Genomic DNA, 15,982 nt, shown 5'->3' on the forward strand with positions numbered 1-15,982 from the left:
AGAGAGTCATAGCAGTAAAGTATGGCAGAAGATGCACCAGTGATCGTGATTTTGTACTTAGTTTGCATTCTGTACCTCACTAGTGTGAACCTTGCCTTATTTAAATTCTGGCTTTTTTAATTGATTTCCTCCACAGCCATCTGTCTCCTGTGGACTTTGCTCTGGGCTGCAGACAGTTGAGCTTGGGTGCTCCTCCACTCACAATCCTCGACTGTTTCAAATACACTGTACAAGGAATATAAAATCTTATACGAGTACTGTCTATCTACTTCTTACTTACCTATTTTTGGAGCATTCTCTGGACTTCTTAAATTTTATTTTTGATCTTCCGACCCCTGCTTGTTGTAGGCTCTTGATTCTGTACTGCACAGGTCTCTTGGTTTTGACCCATATTTGTTTGACCATTCTGAATTCAGTTTTTTTCTCTCTGGGGCAGATTTACTTACCCGGTCCATTCGCGATCCAGCGGCGCGTTCTCTGCGGTGGATTTGGGTCTTCCGGGGATTCACTAAGGCAGTTCCTCCGACGTCCACCAGGTGTCGCTGCTGCGCTGAAGAGCATCGGAACGCACAGGTGTACACCGTGCCGGGCTGAGTGAAGGTAAGCGTGTGCCGAGCGACACTTTTTTAAAAAAAATGCGGCGGTTTTTCCAAATCCGTCGGGTTTTCGTTCAGCCACGCCCCCCGATTTCCGTCGCATGCATGCCGGCACCAATGCGGCACAATCCGATCGCGTGCGCCAAAAACCCGGGGCAATACAGGGAAATCGGCGCAAATCGGAAATATTCGGGTAACAGGTCGGGAAAACGCAAATCGGGCCCTTAGTAAATGACCCCCTCTGTGTTTTCACATTGGCACAGAAAGGCAATGTCGACTGGTAAAGTTGTAAAGTTGTCTGGTAAAGTAGGTAGGGACAGCCTGGTGGCTCCATGTCTGTCCTATCCTTTTCCATCTTATTGTTGATTCTCAAACAGCAACAATACACATTGGGGCACATTTACTTACCCGTCCCGTCGCGATCCCCGAGGTGCGTTGACGGCCGAGGATTCGGAGCTGCTGCAATTCACTAATATCGTGCGTCCAATTTCCTTCATGTGTCGCTTCCCCGCTGAGGTCCGCCGGAGTTCACCATCTTATTCCCGGTGCATGTAAGTGCTTGGTATTGAAAAACTATTTAAATGTTAAATCCTGTACATAGGATCGTCCGACGGCCCGCTCCCTGATTTGTGTCACGTGAAAGCCGGTGCCGATGCGCCAAAATCCGATTGCGTGCGCCAAAAACCTTTTCTAAATGCGGCGCACATCAGAAACCATCGGGTATTCCGACAATAGTGCGGCGTCTTAGTAAATGAGCCCCATAGAGTAAAAAGAACCCATAGAGTAACAATAATTCTACAATAAAGACCTTAATTTTCAAGCATTTTCCAGTCCCTTCTTTGGTAGGCACTTGGTAATTCAAACCTAGAGCGGGCCCTGCCCCCTCTTTTCATGTTATACGCCCCTGAGGAATCCACCATGCCAAGAAGAAATGTGTCATTATATATACAATAAAATTTTTCAAATAGCTATCTAAGGAAGTAGTTTTCCTGTTTTATCAGACTGGATTCTAAGTATACGTTGACCTTTGTAACCCCACCCTGTTGCTTCACCAGAGTTCATTTTCATTTCTGCCTTTTTCTATGTATTCCTAAGGAATTTGCCAATCTCATCTTTAATGACCCGACCCGTTCTACCCAGACACATCGTCTTCCTCAAGCACCAGCTCAGCAAAAACACATCCCGAAACAAAAAGGGCAAAAAAAAAAAAAAATTAACTCGTACATCCTAAACAAGGAATAAAATAACAAAAACATCTATTTCAATTTTTGAATCCTAGAAGTGAAACCTAAAAATCGAGAAACAGGATATTTATTGGAAATGTCCAAAACAGGAATAGAATTTATATTCTGTGGTGAACTGTACATCGAAAGTTGAAGGGTTTTTATGATGTAATTTAGGGTTCATCAAAAATCCAACATTGCTCTGAGCGGGTTCAATACTAGAGGTGTCCTCCAAATCAGAAACATAATAGACCTATGTCTGGGTATTATTTATACATGTCTATTTGACCCATGTAATACATTTTTTGGCCTGTGGGAGTGCTGCAGGGGAGTGAAACACCTCCTTCTCCACAGCTTATGACTGATTGCCTCAGTTGGAGGACCCAAAAGTAGCTTAAAACTAAAGGACCTTTCTAACAAAAATTAACCACATTTTTAATTCTGCTAATTAAGTGGTCTCCAGTGATGGACAGATTTCTCCTCTGCTCACAATCATCAACCTGTCAAATTTCTCTCTGTACCAGGACTCTGATATCTCATAAGAGGATTGCCTAATTTTCAGTGTTTACTATAAGTTTTCCATGGAGTGTTTCTAGACTTCCATATTTTATGATATTCTGACCCTTGCTTGTCTTTTGACTATCTATTTGTCTCCTGATTCTGTATTGCATAGTCCTGTTGGTTTTGACCCGTATTCCTATGACCACTCTGTATTTGTTTGTCATGTTTTTGTCTCTGGGTTTTCACTTTGACACAGTGAGAGAATGTCAACCAGTTGTCAGGTATAATGTAAGTAGAGACAGCTGCTTTGGTCAAGCTATATTGCTCACTGTCTTTTCCCTTTTCATCTTTTTGGACTTTTCTGGACTTCTTGCCTTCTAGCCATCAATTAGGCTCTTGATTCTGTACTGCACAGGCCTCTTGGTTTTGACCCATATATGTATGACTATTCTGAATTCTGTTTTTGTCTCCGTGTTTTCACACTGGCATAAGAAGGGAATGTCGACCAGTTGTCTGGTAAAGTAGGTAGGGACAGCCTGGTGCCTCTGTGTCTGTCCTTTCCTTTTCCATCTTATTGTCCATTCCTAAAAGGCAGCATTACACCTAGAGTAAAAATAACCTGCAGAGTAAGTCTACAACAAAGGCCTTAATGTTCAAGCATTTGCCAGTCTATTCTATACTGAGGCCAGTGAGACGGCCCTAATCCCTATCCCATGGAATACGCCTCTGAGGAATTTACAAAATCAAGACACAATGGGGGTCATTTACTAAGGGCCCGATTCGCGTTTTCCCGACGTGTTACCCGAATATTTCCGATTTGCGCCACTTGTACATGAATTGCCCCGGGTTTTTGGCGCACGCGATCGGATTGTGGCGCATCGGGGCCGGCATGCGCGCGACAGAAATCGGGGGGGCGTGGCCGAACGAAAACCCGACGTATTCGGAAAAACCGCCGCATTTAAATGCCGAAAATGTGTCGCTTGGGGAGCGCTCACCTTCACCTTCTATGGGATGGTGCATTCCGGGGCGTTAAGATTATTTTCGGCGCTGCAGCGCCACCTGGTGGACGGCGGAGGAACTACCATCTTAAATCCCAGCCGGACCCGAATCCTGTGCAGAGAACGCGCCGCTGGATCGCGAATGGGCCGGGTAAGTAAATGTGCCCCAATGTTCAATTATATATAAAATCAAAATCCTAAGCCTCTGGGTTTAGGAAAACATGACCGATTAGACCAAGAGAAACTAGTAAAATAGTGGTGTCTTCTAGGCCACTGGGTCTTCATTGGGTGTCTATAAGCCATACTACTCTACTCTCCCTCATAGATGTCCTAACAGAAGGACAGAACCAGTCTTGGAGCAGTGTCAGCTAGGTCCATGGAAAAACTACATGGACATCCGAAATTTTTGGAATTTTTACTCTATTATAAGAGTAAGCATTTTCAGATGAACAATAGGAGTCGGCTCCTTGTGGGCAGGTGAAGACTTGGTTAACCCCACCCCATAGTGAGAAACCACACCCTTTAACCCTTTTACCCCCCAAAAGTATGTTGTAATGTAGCATGTGGCATGGATAAAGACCAGAAACACCAACATTTTTTAGGCAGCGCATTGGGAGCCAGAAATACAGTCTCTGATCCAGCTCATTCATAAATTCACCAAATTCAATACAATGGGGCAGATTTACTTACCCGGTCCATTCGCGATCCAGTGGCGCATTCTCTGTGCTGGATTCGGGTCCGGCCGGGATTTGTTAAGGTTGTTCCTCCGCCGTCCACCAGGTGGCGCTGCTGCGCTGAAAAGCATCGGAACGCGCTGGAGTTTACCGGCTCGGGCTGAGTGAAGGTAAGTGCAAGCTCCGTGACAGATTTTTTGTTTTAAATGCCGCGGTTTTTCCGAATCCGTCAGGTTTTCGTTCGGCCACGCCCCCCGGTTTCTGTCGCGTGCATGCCAGCGCCGATGCGCCACAATCCGATCACATGCGCCAAAATCCCGGGGCAATACAGGCAAAATCGGTGCAAATCAGAAATATTCGGGTAACACGTCGGGAAAACGCGAATCGGGCCCTTAATAAATGACCCCCAGTGTTTTTTTTAATGTTCGATCTTTCACATGACAGCTTCCAAGGTTTTATTTCCACCTGTGATACAAAGCACAATGACCTACCAAAAAATCATTGTACAACAGTTTTTTTCACTTAAAACATAAAATAAACAATCAAAAGTAAAGGATTCGGAGTAGCAGATAAAAATGTACAAAATAAGCAAATTCTCTTTCTTTGTGGCCAGTTTTTTTTTTGCATGTTATCCTCATGACTCATCAAGGAGGTTACATAACCAGAGGGGGGCTGAGCGGTCATCCAGCTGTCTTCATACCCAAAGGAGGAAGGAAATGACCATGTGTGTTAAAGCACCACGAACACCAAAATGGACCATGAAGACATGAAACACATTTTTAGAGGTAAATCAACTTTAGAGGCTAGTCCACCTAATATGCATCATGGTAGATAATATAGAGAAAGGCAAGAAACTCAATGAGGTTGATGCCAGTTGGCCCTCTTTTGGGCAAAATTCTTTCTGGGCTCAAAATATGGATAAGAAATATCATTAAAAAATCCCTGGATCAATCTATAATTAAAACATATTGCCCTATGGTCAACCTAAAGCCTCATTCTTCTGAAGATGTATTATTTCCAAGATTAGGGAAAAACACTGTGTCCCACCCCCGCAAAACATTGGTTTATGGTTGTATTTAAGACAAAACTCTTAAGCCCCCAATTGAAGAAGTAATATCCGAGTTCTTACATGGACCATTTTCCATCAACCATTTATTTTTTTGCCTACAAGGATTATGTTGGGGTGGAACCTATTGTTCTATTGAACTATTCTTCATGACTCTATGGGACGATCCTACCCTCTTGGAGTTCCAAGATATGGTGTAAAGTTCTGAAACATTTGAAGTTCCAAGGTATTGGAACCATCCTGCAACTTTGTTACAGTGCCCTACACAAGGAAATATGGTATGTAGTATAGATGTCCATGGTATCCTGGAAATAAATGGTTTCCCAAAATATCATGGGGCAATTGAACCAAAAAATGAGATTGAGAGGAATGTAACCTTGAGGAGCACCATAGCAGGCCTCATGTTACTCCGTGGCCTCATTACCTCTAAGTAACTCCCCGATTTTACAAGAATACTATCAGATTTGGACTGGCCCATCAAAGTATCAGACCATCAGTGACCCTGCACTCAAAAATGAGAATCCGAGTTCTAGAAGAAGGCAACTTAATTTTGAACTGACTTTGGAGTCAATTAGTTGCCACTATTATTTTCTTAAAGAGAAACAACTTATTGGACCCAGTTTTGTGTATGTTCTCTGTATAATAGAATAAAAAGAAGACATGTATATATTCAATATGGATGGAGGGTGGTCTGGAAGAACACTGCCCACCAGAGCTGGGCTGTAGACCCAGAGTAACCAAGGATCCTCCGGCTGGGTTAGACTTTGTTTCAATTCTGTTCCCCAGAGTAACAGAAGAAGACAACCTGTTTGAAGGCTATTTGAGTATATTTTATTGGATTGTATGGGTGGAGGGTATTCCGAAAGAACCTGGGTCCAACACTGCTCACCAGTTAGACTGGCCACCGAGAGTAACCCGGGATCCTCTGGCGGGGTTAGGCTTTGTTTCCATTCTGTTCCCCAGAGTACCAGAAGAAGACAACCTGTTTGAAAGCTACTTGGGTCTATTTCCTTGGGTTTTATGTATGAAGGGTGGTCTGAATGGACCTAGGTCCAACACTGCTCACCAGAGTTAGACTTGCCACCCAGGGTGCCCAAGGATCCCCCGGGAGCGTTAGGCTTTGTTTCAATTCTGTTCCCCAGAGCACCAGAAGAAGACAACCTGTTTGAAGGCTACTTGGGTCTATTTCATTGGGTTTTACGGGTGGAGGGTATTCTGAAAGAACCTGGGTCCAATACTGCTCACCAGAGTTAGACTGGCCACCGAGAGTGCCCAAGGATCATCTGGCAAAGTTAGCCTTTGTTTAAACTCTGTTCCCCAGAGCACCAGAAGAAGACAACCTATTTGAAGTCTACTTGGGTCTATTTCCTTATGGGTTTATGGGTGGAGGGTATTCTAAAAGAACATGGGCCCAACACTGCTCACCAGAGTTGGACTGGCCACCGGTGGGATTAGGCTTTGTTTAAATTCTGGTCCGCAGAGGACCAAAAGAAGAAAACCAGTTTGAAGGCTACTTGGGTAGCTATGGGTTTATGGGCCCCTAAAATAATTTTAGGAGCCCTAGTCCGATACTGCTGCCCACTTTGTAAAGAGTAATGTGGTTCTTTTTTGTTAACTTTGGTTTGGTGCTCAGTAATTTCTTCCCTTTTTTAAAATCCTAAATTCTGGCCATCATTTCTTTTGGTCTCATTTCATGTTTTATTTTAATCCGTGGCAAATGTTTGAGAATTTTTTTTAACAAGGGTTTATAGAAAAAAACAACGACTCCCATGTGTAATAACACTCGGTATGAAATGTTTCTCGTCGTGGAATGTTGGTTCAAAAACAGTTTAGTAATCGGTCAACCTTGTGCCAAGTCAAGAAATATTACTTTCTTGGATTTATTGAAGTGTTTATATCTGAAATTGAGAGAAAAAAATCTTTAATATAGGAAACACATTTTTTTTTTACAATTTGTTTTACAGAGAACAGCAAGGCCAAGAATAGGTGGAGGAAGTTTCTCCCCCATCTTGGGTGCTACATCACCCATTATATCGCAATGGTTACCATATACCTTGGCGGGTGAGTAAGGACAACCCCATAGACGGTTAGAGATAGTTGGCCATTCCCACCAAGATAGTTGGCCAAGATAGTTGGCCATTCCCACCATAAATTCTAGGACAATTTCTCTATTACTATGATTATTCCTGGCAGTAGACCCCATAATGGAAAATAGTGCCCAAATCACCACTTTTCCACCATTTCGCAACAGATAAAAAAATTTTAAAATATGTGTTCAAAACGACAAACACTCTCCAAAATGGTATCAACAAAAACCTCAGCTTGTCCCGAAAAAAAATGACACCTTAAACAAATCCGTAACCATAGTGTGAAATAGTTATTGGGGTCTCAATATGGCAAAACTGAGAATTTTTTTTTTCTGTACAAAAAAAAACTTTTTTTTAGTATTAAAACATAATAAAACCTATATAAATTTAGTACCTCCTTGATAATGCCAACCCAATGAATAAAGGTAACGTGTTTTTTGGGACCGCACAGGAAAAAATGTAAAAATAAAGCCGATAGGAATATGACGCAACTGTGTTTTTTGGCAATCCTGGCATTTGGAATTTTTTTTCTGGCTTCCCTGTACAATGAACAAAATATAAAATGATGTCACTAGAAATGAGAAATGACTATTTGTCCCGCAGAAAACGAGCCCTTTTATGTCTCTGTGTAAACAAAAAAATAAAAAAAGATATGGCTCGTGGAAGGAGGAGAGGAAAAGACGGAAATGCAAAAATGGAAAATTGCCCGGTAAGGAAGTAAAGTCTACCACCTTCCCTGAGCATGGTGAAGGAGATGCCCCTACACAGATCCCATCCATACCCTGGTACCTGCAGACTTTATCCAGAAAAAGAACTTTGTAGCCATATGCTAATTACTTAGTTGGTGCACCTAGGGCGTTGACTCAGCTATCGGAGATCACCACCTCTAAATCTTCCTCTCCTCGTTTTCCAGCTCGTCAGCCCCTCTCCTTAATCTCCACACCTCCAGCCATGATCTCATCCTATATCTCGGGGAAACTCTTGTGCATGCACCATGCTCATCGATGGTATCTACAGGTGGATGAGGAAAAAAATGGGATGAGGCCAGGAAGTGTAAAAAATCTAGAGATTGAATGCCAGAGAGTGGGAGGAGAAGAAGAGTGAAGAAATCAGGCGATACCTTTTTAAGGCTAACCGAGTATATTTGATGGTGAACTTTCGAGAATACTAGTTCTCTTCATCAGACATGACTTCATGTCTGCCGAAGAGAACTAGTATTCTCGAAAGCTCACCATCAAGTATACTCGGTTAGCCTTAAAAAGGTATCGCCTGATTTCTTCACTCTTCTTCTGCTCTCCATGGCTAACACGCTACAAATCTACACTACTAGAGAGTGGTAAGGAGGAAGGCGTGGTAGAGGTGAGCTCCAGTAGTCAACGTCATGGGTGCGCCAACTAGGTCATAGGTAGCATATGGCGTCAAAGTTCTTTGTCTGGATGATGTCTGCAGGTATGAGGCTAGGTTTGGGATCTGTGTAAGGGCGCGTCTTTCTCTTTGTTATAGAATTGGGAGAGTTGGTAGACCCTCCTTATGAGAGATTGATAAAAAAATATAGATGAGTGGACCTGAAGTTTCTGTTTGGGTGAATCCTGCGCAACCTGGATAGATTGCTGGATTGGTGGCCAATAGTCAACTACCCATGGCTATAATTGGTCAAGGGTGTGCCCTTTACCAGTCATCACTGTTTGCAAAAATTTTGCCTTAGACAGGTTCTCATAGATCCCTTATGGCCTAAAGGCACCCTTAGGTTCCCGGTATTCAGAAGGAGAATCCAGCGAGTCGAAGTGAGTACTCACACTGAAGTCCAGCGGCCTCCTCTCACCACGTCATTAATTCGACTTTCCCCTACGTCACCCGGCCACCTCACATGTGCGCATTAGCCGCTTGCGGCTGTAATGCACAGTGAGTATCTGAATATCCATTTGTGACCATCAATCGTCTTAGGTGAAACAAGGGGGCACTTAGGTCATGAGGGCTCTAAGGGAACCAGTCTAAGGCAGAATTTTTACAGTGATGACAGGTTCCCTTTAAGTTAAGAAATTTATAACATCTATGAAGCAATCAATAAAAACATAACATAATAATAAACTCTATGGTATCCTCATAAGCAATTGTTTACTGAACAGCACACCATATGGTCAGACAGGGTATTGCAAGTAAAAAAAACCCTTAATTTTAAAGAGACAGACACGTAAAGTACATTTATCATTTTATTGTGGTTGCAGTTTCATAATACATTGTTGGAAAAAAAAAAATATCCTAAGCAGCTGAAATGTCGAAAGTCGATAGCTTTGAAGACGATTAAAAGCCAATTTGGTGTAAGGATTTTTACCCTTGAACATAACAGAGTGTGTTTTGCATCTTTAAGTCAACGTCTGAATTATTTAAAGCATACGATGTTTCAGCGAAGCAGTGGTTTTGATCTTTGGATTAACAAAACAGTGTGATTTTTTAACATTTTTGGTTCACTAAATAAAAAATATTACTAATAAAGGCCACCATGATGGCACATGTTTACAGTCGCAATACTTAGACCACCCATAAATCTACTGAACCTGAACATAGATCATCATAGAACCTATGGTTATTTACGGTTGGCTCAATAGAACCTCAGGGGTGGGACTATATGTTTGTATTGTAGTAGTAAAATTGACTTATTATGGCTGTTTAAAATCAAAGCCATGATGGCATCCATATACAGTCACTATACCTGGACCACCCATGGATTTACTAAACCTGAACCTAGATCACCATAGAACCTATGGTTATTTATGGTTGGCTCAATAGAACCTCAGGGGTGGGGCTATATTTTTGTATTGTAGTAGTAAAATTGACTTATTATGGCTGTTTAAAATCAAAGCCATGATGACATCCATATACAGTCACTATACCTGGACCACCCATGGATCTACTAAAGCTAAATCTAGATCACCATAGAACTTATGGTTATTTATATTTGGCTTAATAGAACCTCAGGGGTGGGGCAATACATTTGTACAGTGGTAGTAAAATGGCCATTTTATGTCCGTTTTAAACCGAAGCCAAAAGTTTTTTATTCCACACTGGATGATGAAAACACCTGTAGTAACTATATACATATAAAATGAAACCTGCCTGTCAAAGACTTTGGAACGGATTAATAAGAGAATGGAAAAAATATATATATAATATATATATTTAAATGCAAGTTGTGATCCCAACGGCAGGACTCTTAAATTTGTGATGTTTTTTTTTCTAATTTCTAAAAATATGTTTTTTTAAATTCTGTTTTTATAAATTAATTACAATTTGTTTTCCTCCTCCTCCCCACCCACCCCAAATCTGAACTAATCTGTACTTCCTTATAATGTACCTATGATTTATTTTTGTGTACATTGCATTTTTATTTTACGAGATATTGTTGGGCTGACGTTTTTTTGTTTTTTTTTCTCTACAGGTTATTGAAATAAAAAGAAATTAAAAAAAACTTTTAAAAAAAATTCTAAAAACTAACAAAAGTGAGTTAACAAAAGCTGTGATATTGGCTAGTATGTAAAAAAAAAATTCTAGATATAGTCTAGCACATATAAAAGCGTTCTGCATTTAATAGTGTTGTCAGATTAAAAGCTACCTGTGTATATAATGTGTATAAAAAAAAACTGTTGAACTATTATAACACTATAAGGTCAACCATAAAAGTACCACTGCTAATACAAGCCAGAAATTTGGCAATACCTGTAAGAGCATGAAACAATAAAACTGAAGTAATTTGCAACAGAAGGAAAAAAAATATAATTTTTTTGTATAAAAAAAAAAAATCTGTATTTTTTTGTTTTTTTTATGGATGTTGTTCTTTCCATAAAAAAAAAAAATAACAAAAAGTAAACCGTTTTATACTCTAAAGTGCAGCTCGATTCTGCTGGTGCACAACCTCATGGAAAATTTGCTTTTATGCTGTCACAAAAAAAAAATAAATTTTTTTTTTTGTAAATATGATTGTATCAGTAGAAATCGGTAAGTTTCACAGCTGAGATTCGGGACGATCTTGTGCGAAGGCAGTGATGTACTTCTGGAATAGTCGTGGTTTTTGGAAAGGTGGGTATTAAATACAGTGCTAATATACAGGGTTGGAGTCTGCGTAATGAGAAACAACATTTTTTTTTTTTTTTTTTGGTAAACATAAATATAAAAATGATAATTTTTTAGCACTTTTTATATCGGAGTTGGTCCGGTGGCTTGGAAAGGATTTTATGGCTCTTTTTCGAATCTTAATCCTGCTGGAAAAAAGGGAAGACAGTGAAAAAAAAAATCCAGTCATATGTAAAAATAATAATAAAAAAATTAATATTTATTATTATATTTTTTTAATAAACACATTAAAATTTTATTAACAAAGTATTCTAGGATTTATTTATTGATTAATATCAGAATGGTGGGGTCACCATTCATATTTAACTTGTTAATAGATTTTGCTTAATAAGGTCACACCCATTTGATTAATAGGCCACACCCATTTGTCAAATTTGACCACATGCTTTTTTTTATTTATTTATGTCAATGAGCATAGTATATATAGATTGATCATCTAATATATTCCTTCAAATTTGGTCCCTCTCTCCCTTAAGATAATCAAATCTCCCTTAATATGACTATATATTGCTCATTGTTTTTGAAACAATTTTTGAAAAAAATGTATGAATTGAAATAGTGCAAATTAAAAAAAAATAGTTTTGGGGTGATCACTGTTTATCTTCCAAAAAGGAACTAAAATTTACATCATACATTTGTTCCAATTTTTGACTCTTCTGTTTGTATATTGAATTTATTAATACAACAGTAGGAAGTAAGTTCCTCCTGGGCGGAGCTTGTAAAAAGCCAAAATATAATAACGCCTAAAGCTTTACTCCTCAAAATAAGAATCTTTTTGCTGCATGTCCAACATTCCATATTATATCTTTATAGAGGTCAGTATTGAGTTTAGAGGTCAGTGGCTGGTTGTCAGCTGTCCCCACTAGGTGGAGCCACTTTACCTCATGTTTTTGTAATGTGTGTGTAAGTGTAGGGGGCAGGATATTAGGCTATTTACCAATATACATCTACTAATAGTTCTGCACAACATTCTTGAGCTTCTGAGCTCCCCCTAGTGGTGGCAGTACATAGCCAGGACTGTATAATTTACTGCTGTGTTTATGTAGAAGCTTGAAGTCAGAGAAACTGAGCTCCAACTATAAAAGCAATCACTTATCATTACAGTATATAGGACCCAAAAACGTGACGTTGTGTCCAGGCTGAAAACAAATGTTACTTACCATTAGTGTCAGACTTTTTCCCTCCAGTTGTCATCTGTTGATAAATATTAGAGAACCATTAAAAAAAAAAAAAAAAATCGGTATAATTTATAATGGTCCTAATTATGTTGGGCCCACACAAATAATACCCCCTTTACTGATGCCCCTCTTATGTTTCCATCCCATTCTATAACCCCTCTCATTATAATACCATCCCTTTCCTTGTAGCCCCCATCGACAAAACACCATTATAAAAACGTAATCACATCACACCTCTGGTGCCAGCTCTATGGTGGAGCAGGGAGTTAACAGCTCCCTGCTTTACTGTAACAGTCAACTCTATCTACGCCCAAAGGTTGCAGATACGATTGAGATCCGGAACATACCACCAGCCATATGGGACCCTGAAATCCAGGACCGTTCCTACTGAATCCAGGATGCTTGGGAACTATGCATCAGTCACATACTCTACTTCTAATTGATGGTAAATATAATCTGGAACCCGACACCATCACAAACTTGTTAAAGTTGATGCTTCATGCTTTATTTTGATTCACATACAATGACATGTAAACGTTAATAGCTTGTGTTTTACATGTTCCCATGTGTTTGGCTGGTTTGAAAGCGTTTCTCTTCATTGTTGGAAGCGTAAGCAGCTGAGTTAACATTTCACAGCTGCTTACACTTTCAGCAAAGAAGAAAAAACACTTTCTAACCAGCCAAACGAATGGCAACATGCGCTTCTGCAATGTAATGTAATAAACGCCATGTGTGAACACAACCTTAAAGGGAACCTGTCACCAGGAGACCCATTTTTAGCACTCCCCCAGTCCCCACAGAGCATAGTACATACACTGCCAAAGTGTTTTTGTATAAAAAATTGGTTTTACAGAAAAAAAGATGTTATATTGTACCTTTCATTATCATCTGCTGTGTGACTAGGCAGTTGCCCAATGGGAGGGGCTGGAAAGGAGCAGTTCCCCCCCACCCTTGGGAAACATGTGACCTTTTCAAATATATGAATAACTCCCCACACTCGGGATTGGCTGTAGAGGAGCAAGGGGCGTCGCTAAGCCCAGTGATGGGTGTTTTCATATATTTGAAAAGGTCACATGTAGTAGCTGTTCCCCAAGGGTGGGGGGGAACTGCTCATTTCCAGACCCTCCCAAAAGGCAACTGCCTAGTCACACAGCAGATGCTAATGAAAGGTACAATATAACATCTTTTTTTCTGTAAAACCTATTTTTAATACAAAAACACTTTGGCAGTGTATGTACTATGCTCTGTGGGGACTGGGGGAGTGCTAAAAATGGGTCTCCTGGTGACAGGTTCCCTTTAAAGCATGACAACTAATTCCAATTTACATGTTAAAACAGAGTCCAAGAAAAACAAATCCTTCCTCTGCACCTGCCCTGGACCAGGTGCACATTTGCGCCTAAGAAGTCGCAAAAGTCGCAAAAAAAAGTGATACATAAGTGAAAAGTTGCAGGGAACATCTGGAGAAAAAAGATACACTGCACAAGTTGTGGACAAAGGTGCACTTGAGAAATGACAGCAGAAGTTGCAAAAACACAAAAATTTGCAAAAAAGAAAGAAAAAAAAAACAAGCAAAAATAAAGATACATGTCCCACATTGGGGCACATTTACTAAGGGTCCTGCGGCCGCGATTCCGTCGGGTTTTCCCGAATATTTCCGATTTGCACCGTTTTGCGCTGAATTGCCCCGGGTTTTCGCACATGCGATCGGATTGTGGCGCATCGGTGCCACAACAGAAATGGGGGGCATGGCCGTCGGACAACCCGACGGATTTGGACAAACCGCGGAATTTTAAAAAAGAATTGTGTCGCAAGATCAGCACTTACATGCACCAGGATGAAGAAGGTGAACTCCGGCGGACCTCGGCGCAGCAGCGACACCTGCTGGATATCGGGCGCACGACCTTAGTGAATCCCGGTAGACCCGAATCCTCGTCGGGCAACGCGCCGCGGGATCGCGACTGGACCGGGTAAGTAAATGAGCCCCATTGTGTCCTTAGTCATGACGGCTCATGTCTACTCTACTACAACCTAAACGCCCATGTGTTAGTGGGGAGACTCTATAAGAAAGCTTCATTCCCTGTTCATGGATTGTTCATTATACCGTGGAGTAACGTTCTCACCTTGGTTGGTGACCCAGGTTTCTCTGTTTGTTGCTTTTCCCAGATGTTACGTTTGCCAGATACATCGCCAGGTCTTAAATCCTGAACCAGAATTAAACACAAGTTATTGACTATATATGAAAAAAATGTTTTTATAGGAGTTTTCTGTAATCTAATACTACTAATGACCGATGGGGGGGGGGGGGGTCAACCTACTTAGTCCCTGTCCCATGGGTTGCTGTTGGTAGGAAAAAAGTCTAACCCTGAATAACCTCTTAATAGAAGAATTTGTAAATTACCGTATTTTTCGCACTATAAGGCGCACTAAAAATCCTTTGATTTTCTCAGAAATCAAAGGTGCGCCTTTTAGTCCAGTGCGCCTTATATGTGAACCGTACTTACAGACAACAGCTGCCCTTGAACTGTGCACCGGTCTGCCACCTGCTGGTCATTCATCCTTATAATCAGGTGCGCCTTATATATGAACCTAGACATTTTAGCAGACATTTATTGATGGTGCGCCTTATACTCTGCGCGCCTTATAGCCTTATCTCTATAGATAAGTTAGTGAAGGAGGACCCACAAAATGTTTGTACAGAGGTCCTTAGGTGTTTGTATCTCCTCGGTGGAGGACCCATAAAGACTTCCAGACAATTACCAAATCCGGGTGAATATATAAGAACGCTATAGATGGTAGACATATATAAAATATCCACATTATTACCTTATCAGCACAATGAAAAGATCCAATAAGGAAAGAAGGAGGAAGAAGAAGAAGGCGTCAAAGAGGAGATCTCGTCAGGTGGGGGCAGATGGATAGACGAGTAAGGAAAGAAAATCAGCTGATCGAGAGCAAGAAAAAGATAGATGTCAAAAATAGCTGAATCATCAAGGTCTACAACTCAAATGGCAGAGCACACAACAGGGTATCATAATAAAAAAAAGTGATAAAATCTGGTTACCATGGTAGAAAATCTGATTATTAAGATCTATGGCAAAAAAATCTAATGAATACGGCAGAATAATCTGCTTACTAAAACAGAAAAATCTGATTACTATGGCAGAAAAATCTAATTACTATGGCAGAAAAATCTAATTACTACGGCAGAAAAATCTAATTACTACGGCAGAAAAATCTGATTACTATAGCAGAAAAATCTGATTACTATGGCAGAAAAATCTGTTTAATACAGTAGAAAAGATGATTGCTATGGCAGAATAATCTTAGTTCTATGGTAGAAAAATCTGAGGACCATGGCAGAAAAATCTGAGGACCATGGCAGAAAAATCAGGCTACTATGGCAGAAAAATCTGATCACTAAAATAGAAAAATCTGACTACCACGGCAGAAAAATCTGAATACTAGAATACTAGCACCTACTCTGTGCGTATAAGATAGTAACAACTAGATAACAACCACGTCATGTTCTTA

At 40.5% G+C, this 15,982-nt stretch overlaps 1 protein-coding gene across 7 annotated transcripts in view; it reads right to left on the reverse strand.

Moving 5' to 3' along the window:
- Positions 1-10,503: 10,503 nt before the first annotated feature.
- The window catches only part of CALD1 (caldesmon 1), a 123,690-nt gene continuing 118,211 nt past the window's right edge, over positions 10,504-15,982 (reverse strand). For 4 of the 7 annotated variants that reach the window (XM_072145379.1, XM_072145377.1, XM_072145382.1 and 1 more), the window contains 3 exons: positions 14,572-14,652; positions 12,434-12,467; positions 10,504-11,401 (listed from right to left, as the gene is read on the reverse strand). In XM_072145379.1, coding sequence (XP_072001480.1) covers positions 11,373-11,401; positions 12,434-12,467; positions 14,572-14,652 — 144 coding nt within the window. In that variant the 3' untranslated portion in view covers positions 10,504-11,372. Of the gene's footprint in view, positions 11,402-12,433; positions 12,468-14,571; positions 14,653-15,274; positions 15,393-15,982 lie in introns of those variants that run through there. The other 3 variants (XM_072145378.1, XM_072145383.1, XR_011854778.1) reach the window with 2 other exon arrangements.

Source organism: Engystomops pustulosus, chromosome 4 (genome assembly GCF_040894005.1).
Source record: "Engystomops pustulosus chromosome 4, aEngPut4.maternal, whole genome shotgun sequence".
Lineage (NCBI taxonomy): Eukaryota > Metazoa > Chordata > Amphibia > Anura > Leptodactylidae > Engystomops > Engystomops pustulosus.